Genomic DNA, 10,544 nt, shown 5'->3' on the forward strand with positions numbered 1-10,544 from the left:
TATCTACTAAGCGCTTGGTTTTCCCCTTTGTGCAACGAGAAGGTTGGATTAGATAACCTCTGATGTCTTTTCCAACTTTTTATCCATGATCTTTTAGTCAAATGAGATAATAATTGTAAAGCACTGGCACATAGTAGGCACTTAATAAATGCTTGTTCTTATCACTCTCCCTTTTAGTCCCGACACCTTTACAATTTAGTAAACCATATTTTTTAGTTTCTTTGGATGAAATCAACCAGGCAACAACCAATTAGACACTGATTAAGCAGCTACTTACTATGTGCCAAGGATCATGCTAGATTCTAGGGATATAAATAGAGAAGTGAGAGAGCTTCTGACCTCAAGGAGTTTATAGGCTATTTGGTATTGTTAGTGGTGCCGGTAGTGGTTACAGTATGTTCACAAATAAGTCAATACAAGATAGATACAAACTTCTTGTATCTATTTTGTATGAACCTAGATATTTATGTATCATCTTCCCTGGTTTCAGGGTATATGCTCCTTGAGAGTTGGAATTGTTTTTGTTTAGATTTTGTCTTTCCTTAGACACCTAGTGTTTAAGCACAGCGTCTAGCACATAATAAGTGTTTAACAAATTTCTGCTGGCTTACTGGCATATAGTAGGCACTCATTGAATCATATTAATTCCAACATCTTAGTTTTCTAGAATACATGAATCTGGATTTGTCATCCAGGAGTATGTAAGGATGGTTCCAGAAATGGAGATTTCATAGCATCTATAAGAGAAGCCTTTCTTGGTTCTCTTTGATAATCTCCAGTTCCGATGAAGGCACTTGTCCTTTGTCTCTCTGTTCCCAATGTCCAGTGTTATTTTTCACACGCAATTTGTGTACTCTTTAAGGTGAGAAACCCTACCAGTGTGACTTCAAGGACTGTGAACGGCGATTCTCTAGATCAGACCAACTCAAAAGACACCAAAGGAGACACACAGGTTTGTAGGTCCAGCTCTTGACAGGATGTGAATATTTTCTTGGCTCTCATTAATGCTGAATACTGCTAGTTGGAATTAGGTCATAAGTTAGTCTTCTGTTTAATATTTCCATTAAAGTTTCTCATCTCTGTTGGCTTTCTGCTTCAAACAAATAAAACCAAGATATTTTAATCACCCCCAATTTCTCTTCCTAACCACAGAATGATAGTCCTATTATCAGTCATCTGGAAATAATGAGAGAGACAGAGAGATAGAGACAGAGACAGACAGAAACAGAGATAGAGAGACAGAGAAAGAATGAGAGAGACTGAGAGAGACAGAGAGGAGATAGAGAGAGAAGAGAAAGAGAGAGAAACAGAGAAAGAGACAGAGACAGAGAACAAGAAAGAGAGAGGAGAAAGACAGAGAAGAGAGAGAAGAGAAACACACGGAGAGACGTAGAGAGACTGAGACACAGAGCCAGAGAAATATTAGAAATGGGAAATTTACTACCTGTGATCCACTTTCCAAATTGACTCTGAAGGTCTTATGGAGCTGGGGAAAAGCAGAACATTTCTGGTTGGGAACTTAGCTCCTAAGGCAGAAGAAGGTTGGTTCAGAGATCCATTTGTTTCTTGAGTTTGGGATACATAGTAATGTAACTGTTGGAAGTCTCTTGGTGGGGGACATACCTAACATCCTTGCTCTGCCCCCAAGGTGTTAAAGTTTGGGACTAGACTCTCTCTATCTGTTTAGGTGTGAAACCATTCCAGTGTAAAACCTGTCAGAGAAAGTTCTCCCGGTCTGACCACCTGAAGACTCACACCAGGACTCATACAGGTAAAACAAGTGCGTAAAACTTTTCTTCACATTTATTTTTCATTATTTTCTTGATGTCTGTGGAATGAAGTTGTTTGTGATGAGAGGGGGCCCAAGTCCAGGGAAAATGGTAATTCATCGAAATGTTCAAGGAAAGAAAAAAGCAGAGAGTAGGCAGAGATAAGAATCCCTGCTCCTAGCCCGCATGTTTAAAAATTGATTATCTCTGAAGAGGTAGAAGAGAGTCCTGTGCAAAATCAAATTTTAGCCCCTGTTTAATTTTTAGGCAATGATCAACTTCAGTGGAAAAGCAGCATGCCTCAAAGTCCACCAAATAACTTCTCCTTATTGATCTCACCAAGGTCACTCTCTATTTTCGGAGAGATGAATCCACCTTGGCTTGGTTTCAGAAGTCTTGTAGCCATGGCCCTGGGGCTAAGAATCATTTTTGCCAGTCTGATGGAACAAGTTTGGTAGAATCATAGACGATTAGAGCCCTAAAGAACTTTAGAGGTCACTTAGCCCTTATAGAACAGATCAGTTAACTGAGATCCAGAGGAGTTAAGTGTTTTTCCCAAGGTCAGGCAGTTCCTTATGAGGGGCAACATGGTAGAGTGCAAAGAGTACTGGAACTGGAATTAGGACAGTTCAGATCTTGACTCTGATCCTAGCTGTGTGATGCTAGGCTAGGCTTTTCCCTGAGACTTGGTTTCTCTCATCTGGTTAAATGGGGGTAATAATTCATATACTGCATACCCTCTTCATCTTTGTTGGCAGGAAAATGGGTTATAAACCTTAGAGTACAATGGAAATAAGAGGCAGCAAAGATCATAGGACCACTAGGGACCTCAAAGGTCATCTAGTCCAACTTCCTCATTTTATAAGTGAGGACACAAGATCTAGAGAGATAAAGTAACTTGTCCAAGGTCACACAGCCACTAAGTATCAGAGCTAGGACTTGAACCCATATGTGCTAATTTCCAACCCAACATTCTTTCCATACCATGAGCCAATGGTCAAGAACATGGATTTTATATTATTTCTTACATTCCATGAAAAGGAATGCTTTTCACAAACTAATATATGTGTTTTGTCTTCCTGTAGAAACAGTAATGATAAGCACTTCTTTTGGAAAAGAAAGGGAGGGGAATAAGCATGAAAAAGCACCTACTCTGTGACAGGCACTGTGCTAAGTGCTTTATAGTTAGTGTTTCATTTGGTTCTCACAACAGCCTTGAGAGGTAGGTGCTGTGATTATTATCCCCATTTTACGGTTGAGGAAAATGAGGCAAACGCAGGTTAAATGACTTGCCCAGGGTCACACAGCAATTAAGAGTCTAAGGCTGAATTTGAACTCAAGTCTTCCTGACTCTAGACCCAGAGCTCTATCCACTGTGTCATCTAGCTGCCTTTATATTAGCATTGTATATTACGATTCTCATACATGATCTCACATAACCCATGCTACTGTCCTTAGTTGCTCACCTTGAAATGTAAACTGAGACAATGGCAAGAGAGTGAGGACTGGCTTTGGCAGAGAAGGGGTAGAGACAGCTCTTCCTTTCACAGAGATCTTAGGGATCATGGGGTAATAGGAGTTAGAGCTGGAAGAAGCCTTAAAATAATTTTTGTCCATTCCCCTCATTTTTGGAAAGTCTAAAGAAGGGAAATAATATCCCTAAGGACCCAGAAGGCCTTTCTCTGTAACTTGTTTCCTACGTCACCATGCTTGGTATAAGCATATGTGTGCAGATTCAGATTGCTCTGACCTAGCAGACAATTCCCAAGGACAGTGTTGAACAGCATGTATACAGTATTTCACTTGGCTCCTCTTTGTACACATACAGGGTATTCCAAAAGTCTTAATGAAATTTTAAGTTTTAATAGCTTAGGAAAACCACACTAAGATTTTTGGGACACAGTACATTAGGTGTAGCTTCTGGAATGGCTTCCTCTTTTTCTGGGTATATGGTGAGGGAGAACCCAGCATGAGGAGAGAGGGAAAATCTCTCAGATGCCCTTGGAAAACGCACCTGTACTTGATAATTAAGTTGATGATGTCATTTGAAAATAGCCTAAATCAGTGAGATAAGTTGACGTGAGCAGGGATTCTCTTTGTCACCCAAGATTTATGTAGCTGTACTTTTGCCCTGTTGAAAGGGGTGGAATGTTGAAGACCCAAGAACATGGCGGCAATGGGTGTCTCATTTCAGCTTGCATCCACATTCAGTTTCCAGAATTGAATCCCACCCTCCCCTTCCCAAATATAACAAAATCTAACACACCAAATGAGTGTTTTAGTGGCTAGAAAGAATTAATAAACTTTCCCAAAGTGCTTAATAGACTCCCATGAGTAGCCGTGAGGTTGTTTATAGTAACCACAAGCATTTTAACAATTTATTCAAGTGACTATTGCCATTTAGGAAAGTCTAGTTAATATGGTGATCTCAGATGTCCCCTCTATGCCAGTCAACATGAGTGATACTCACAGGAAGTACAAGGGCCACTGGTGGCCTTCCAAAGTCCTTCTGATGGCCCATGAAATGATTTCATGTAGCATTTGTATTAATCACAGGGTCACAATCTATTCTTCTATTTCTCACGAGGCATGTGAGAGTTTTTAGACGCTGGAAAATAAAGGACTTCACTGGTCATATGTAGCCAACCCTTTGGAGGGGCATGATGAGATCTCTTTGGTTGGGACAAGTTTTGATCTAGAGAGTTTGAGGCAAAACTTGATAAAGCAAGACTTCAACCCAAGCAGAACTAACAAGATCACTGGGACTTTTTTTTTCTGATGGGGAGAATTAAATGTTTGCCCAGCCTGTGTGACTCTTCTCCATATCTCCCCATCAATCTGCCATGGTGGTTTGTCCAACTCTAGGGACTTTTCTAATTGACCTTTTGACAGAAGAAGATACCAGTGTAATCACATAGGCTATCTATTGGTTATCCCCAGCTCTCTCAATGAAACTAACTCTGAGGATGGAGCTTTGGGGACTTTTCTATTGCAAAATCACTTGCATTTACAAAAATGCATCCACTAGGGGGCCAGTGAAGCTGAAGGGCTTCTGGCCTACCAACATCTTAATCCAGCCCTATTCCTCCCGTGGCTACCTCCCATTCTCTTCCATGCCCTGCAAAGTTCTCAGTTACCAAGGAAAGATTCAGTGAGGCTCTTTATACTCATTGATGCAGGAAAAAAAACGTGAGGTCTTTACAAATTTTTTTTTTTAAGTTTAAAAATAAAATGTCCTTCTTTAGATAATGAGTTGGCATAGAATCATCCCTGCTAAGGTTCCTCCCATCTCAAGGACCCTCCTACTCAGGGAATGAAACAAAAAGATATTTTCTATTTAGACGTGAGTGGACCAAAAGATTCTATTTGCCTCAACTTCTCTGCTCACATCCTCTGGCTAATTAAGATTTTATTTTGTTACCTTTGTTTTTTAGGGATTTGATCAGGGTTTAATTAAATGTCAAAGGGTAGGAGCTAATGGGTCATTCCACGTATCTGGTTAATTGGAACATTCTAATCCATATATTTCCCCTATAGCAGGGGTTCTTGACTGGGGGAGGTGTGGGGTGTGTGAATTTTAAAGTTTTGATTATTGTAGTTCGATAGATTTGATTTCCTTTGTAAAGCTATGTATTTTATTTTATGCATTTATGAACATGATTCTGAGCAGGCCTTCACAGAATCCTCTTTCAGTCTCTCCATTTTAAGGATCTCTCTAGAAAACCCTTAAGAGAATCTCAGAGCTAGGAAGAGCTTCGGAGATCATCTCCTTGAGCCCATCTCTTAAGAGATTTTCCCTGAGAAGTAGCCATCTCAACTTCCGGGATAGAGTTGAGATAGATTGTTCTGGTTTTGGATAGATTGAAACCCAGTTATGAAATGTCTCTGAAATCCATGTCTGTTCCTTCTATCTATTGGTCTTACTTCTGTACTTGAAGACTAAGCAAAACTTTTCTCTCTTCCCCGTGAAAACACTTAAACATTTGTAAATAGAGCGTATGTACCCCCTAAGTCTTCTCTTTTCCAGGGTAAATATCACCAGTGTGGTGCAGTGGAAAGAATGCTGGATTGAGAGTCAGAGGACCTGGGTTCGAATCCCAGCTCTGCTGCTTACTACCTGTGTAACCTTGGGCAAGTCACCTCACTTCCTTGGGCCTCAGTTTCCTCGTCTGTAAAATGAGGGAGGGGGAGGTTGGACTAGCTAATGACTGAGGTCCAGGTCTAAATCTATCTCCTCTGATCACCGTTCCTTCCATCTGTCCTCATGTGGCATGGCTTCCAGTCCTGACAGCTTCAGGATTGCCCAGTCCCAGGATTCAATACAGTGCTTCAGATGTGGTCTGATCAAGGCAGAGGAGAAGCCCTGGTCTTCCCATGAATGTTGCCTCAGGTGGCTTTAGGGCCGTGTCATATTTCTGATTGATATCAAGCTTGCTTTTTTGCAGGAAAAGAGCCCAAACTCATTTCGGGACTCAGAATCACAGAACGTTAGAGCTGGGAGGGACCTCAATGACCATCCAGACCAACCCTCACCTGTATAAGAATCAGTGGCTTACTCCTCACTGGGTCAAGTGATAATGGATAGAAATGCCATCGATTATTATTCTATTAATCACAACAGGGGGCAGCTAGGTGGCGCAGTGGATAGAGCACTGGCCCTGGAGTCAGGAGGACCTGAATTCAAATCCAGCCTCAGACACTTGACACTTACTAGCTGTGTGACCCTGGGCAAGTCACTTAACCCCAATTGCCTCACCAAAAAAAAAAAAAGAAATCACAACATAAATGTAGTGTCTGATACTCAACAACCTGGTAAAAGATGGTCATCCAGCTTTTTCTTGAAGACCTTCACTGAGAGAGTGCCCACTACTGGGCCACGAATGGGCCAATTGGGGAGAATATAATCTTTAGAGTCAGAAGATGTGGATTCAAACCCCAACTTGGTTAGTTATTACCTGGGTGACTTTAGGCAAGTCACTTAGATGTCATTTAAAATGAGGGGTTTGGAGTTTATTGCTTCTGAGAAACAGGGTGATATGGTGGAAAGAGCTCAAAAGTGAAAGGATCTGGGGCAGCTAGATGGCGCGGTGGATAGAGCACTGGCCCTGGAGTCAGGAGTATCTGAGTTCAAATCCGGCCTCAGACACTTACTAGCTGTGTGACCCTGGGCAAGTCACTTAACCCCAATTGCCTCACTAAAAAAAAAAAAAGTGAAAGGATCTGAGTTCAAATCCAGCCTCAGCCACTTGTTACCTGTATAACCTTGGACAAGTCACAGCCTCCTTAGGCTTCAGTTACCTCATCTGTGAAATGAGCGGGTTGGACTTCATCATCTGTAAGGTCCCTTCCAGCTCCAAGTCACTTCCCTTCTCTGAGACTCAGTTTCCTCATCTGTAATGTGAGGGCATTGAACTAGCTGGCCTCTCAGGTCCCTTCTGACCCTAAATCCTGTGATCCGATGACTTCCCATGGCAACTCCTTCTGTTCCTTTATTATGACTTAACCCAAGCCTTTGATCCTGGGCCTGTCTTTGGTACTGTGCATGTGCCCACTTCCTCAGCTGCCCGCACCCCTGACCCACTCTTCTATTAACAGGTGAAAAGCCCTTCAGCTGCCGGTGGCCCAGCTGTCAGAAAAAATTTGCCCGTTCAGATGAGTTGGTGCGTCATCACAACATGCACCAAAGGAACATGACGAAGCTTCAGCTGACACTTTAAAGAGTCAAATCCAAGGATGCGTCTGTGTCCCGGGCAGGACGTTCTATGAACAGCTGTGGAATTGGGCCTTTAAACTCCTCCCTGGCCACCTTTATAATGAGGAAACCACAACCGACCACAAAGACAAGCTACATGTTTGGATGGAGTCGGTTCCAGGTTTGTCAGGCAGCAGGGTGGCCTCCATTTCCCCATCTCTTCATCACTCACTTGGGTTCAAGGTCCCAGTTTCCATAAGACCTGCATCGTCTCTCACCTGGGGTTCTCACTGTGAAAGAGAGTTGCTGTTGGTAGGTTTCCTTCCCCACCCTTTCCTTCTCCAAAGTCCCAAAGAAACCTTGCGTTTCTCTTGGGATGGATTCATGACACTTTTTTCCGTTGTGGAATATTTATAGGCTGGGGCATGTCTATGTGTCTGCTAATGTAAACTTTGTCACGGTTTCCATTTACTAACAGCAAGACATAAATCAGAAAACCAGGGCATTTGGGGGTGGGGTGGGTTTCTCACATGGCATTCCCAGGGGTCAAGTGATGGCAGGAAAAGTCTCTTCCATCAGTTGACTTAAAATTAAAAAAAAACAACCACTTGTTTATAAAGCAGCTAAAAAAGAAATCAAAATGAATCAGTACCTCTGTACTGAAATCCGTAAGAATTTTACCAATAAGTTAACATGTTTTAAACTATTATCATGGTGATCTGAAGGAACTGTTCTGTGGAGCCGAGGTTTTATTATTATTATTGTTATTATTTTGGTATGAATTGAAGCTTATTTTTAAGAGATGTTCACATCTCCTTACATTAGAGAAACAGAAAATTGTTCTAATCATTTGGGACTTTATTGTGATGGTGAGACCACACTGGTTATGTGGTTTCAAAGTTGTAAAAATTAAGATGGAACTAAGAGGAAAGGGGGGCTGGTCCAGGATCTCCATTACTAAATTGTTCCTAAGTAACTTAAAAGACTCTGGGTCTACAAGAATATGTGGGGAAGAAAGAAAGAGACTTATCAGTGTGAGAAAATATATTGTTGGGGGGAGGGTCTTTTTTGTTGTTCTGTTTTGAGGGAGGGAGTTTATTATTGACTGTGGCTTGAAATGATTGTGTAAATATCTATCTGATAATGCATTGCTCTTAGCCAATTAAAATTAGAAAGTGTATAAATATTAGATGCCTCACTGTTCAGATGTTACTGTTTTAACATATTGATGATGATAATGATGACAATAACACTTAAGAATGTAATCTGCATTTTTCACCTTCAATTTCAATTAAAACCCATTCAAAAAGGAAACGTGAGATTTTAACATCTGCCGTCTGTCACAACCGGTATTAGATTACAAATGTTTTTGTCCAATTGGGCCTAATTTCTTCCTTTCTCTTATTCTTCCTCCTACTCTTCCTTCCTCCCACCTTTCTTTCTTTCTTTCTTTCTTTCTTTCTTTCTTTCTTTCTTTCTTTCTTTCTTTCTTTCTTTCTTTCCTTCCTTCCTTCCTTCCTTCCTTCCTTCCTTCCTTCCTTCCTTCCTTCCTTCCTTCCTTCCTTCCTTCTTTCTTTCCTTCTTTCCTTCCTTCTTTCTTTCTTTCTTTCTTTCTTTCTTTCTTTCTTTCTTTCTTTCTTTCTTTCTTTCTTTCTTTCTTTCTTTCTTTCTTTCTTTCCTTCCTTCCTTCCTTCCTTCCTTCCTTCCTTCCTTCCTTCCTTCCTTCCTTCCTTCCTCTCCTCTCCTCTCCTCTCCTCTCCTCTCCTCTCCTCTCCTCTCCTCTCCTCTCCTCTCCTCTCCTCTCCTCTCCTCTCCTCTCCTCTCCGAAGCACCACCAGCATGATGACCACCAGTTAACCTGCTTAGGTCCTGACCACAATTTATCCATCTCAGTTGGGAACTGTCCCAGCAAGGGGAAAAATAACAACAGTATTTGATTTCAGATGGTGTTATAAAGCAGTCTTGCTGTTCTTATGGGGTGGGAGTTATGGCCGGGGCTGGGCGCCTTGTGCTCACTGGGGTGAGGGGTGAGATGAGTAGAAGTTAGGGTTGTAGAGCAACCTGTAAGTTCCTTTTGTTTATTGAGTCACAATGGAAGCCATCACTTCTCATTCCAGGTCAGCCCACGAAAATGCAGACCTTAAGTAGTGATCAACCTTTCTGAGCTGTTCACATAGATCCCCTTGAGTTTAGGAGGTGGTATGTTGGTCACCCTGTACAACTTAATTTATGGTCATAGTTTCTTTAAATGCCTTCAGCAGGTTGGAAACCACTCAGTCTTTCCAAGACAGCCGTGCACGAAAGAGAAGCCTGACACTGGTGGTAAACTCTCTGCCATTGCAAATAAACACATGGATTTGTGGTTACCTAGAGTGGACCTGTATTTCGGAGTCTGCATGAATTCTCAGTTTCTTTTATTCTTTAAAAGTATCTTTTTTTTTTTAGCCAACTCCTGAGAGATGTAAGTACAGCCACAGAGAGAGATTTTCTGTATTGAGTCCTGGCTATAACCTGGGACAACATAACAGTCAATGGCTCAAGTCTGCCCCACTACCATTTTTTTTTTCCAGATGGCTATTGCATCACTGTTAATTATAGTTGAGATAGTGACTCATTGGTATCCCTCATTTTTATCTTTTCCTGCCAGAAGACAGCATCTCTCTGGAGAAGCTCAGGATAAGTATGGTAAACATCAGATGTGTAGAGCTCTCCAGATTTGAAAACAGAAACAAAACCAAAACCACAATGTTCTGGCCTCTTAATAAAGGTGGGGTTTCTGAAGGCCGGCCAAGGGTTTGGAGACATGAAGGATTCTCTAAGCCAAACCCCTCTCCAATTAAGACAAGGCAACTTTTCTTAAAATCACACAGGTATCAAAGAGATGACTGGGTATTCAAGCCTAGGTCTTCTGACTTGAGGACCAACATTTTTAAAAATCATAAACCTATTGGAACTTTTTTTCCCCCATAGTGTCCTCTTACCTCTAAACACAAATAGCTAGCATTTATATAGCACACTGAGGGTTGTCAATCACTTTACATATATCTATATCTCATTTAATTATCACAAGTTGGTGTGATTGT

At 41.4% G+C, this 10,544-nt stretch overlaps 1 protein-coding gene across 4 annotated transcripts in view; it reads left to right on the top strand.

The window, feature by feature from the left end:
* WT1 (WT1 transcription factor) overlaps positions 1-8,725 on the top strand; it is a 64,766-nt gene extending 56,041 nt beyond the window's left edge. For all 4 annotated transcript variants that reach the window (XM_043971718.1, XM_043971717.1, XM_043971719.1 and 1 more), the window contains 3 exons: positions 863-952; positions 1,688-1,780; positions 7,365-8,725. In XM_043971718.1, the coding sequence (XP_043827653.1) occupies positions 863-952; positions 1,688-1,780; positions 7,365-7,486 (305 nt within the window). In that variant the 3' untranslated portion in view covers positions 7,487-8,725. The remainder of the gene's footprint in view (positions 1-862; positions 953-1,687; positions 1,781-7,364) is intronic.
* The last annotated feature ends 1,819 nt before the right edge of the window (positions 8,726-10,544 follow it).

This window comes from Dromiciops gliroides, chromosome 6 (assembly GCF_019393635.1).
Source record: "Dromiciops gliroides isolate mDroGli1 chromosome 6, mDroGli1.pri, whole genome shotgun sequence".
Classification (NCBI taxonomy): domain Eukaryota; kingdom Metazoa; phylum Chordata; class Mammalia; order Microbiotheria; family Microbiotheriidae; genus Dromiciops; species Dromiciops gliroides.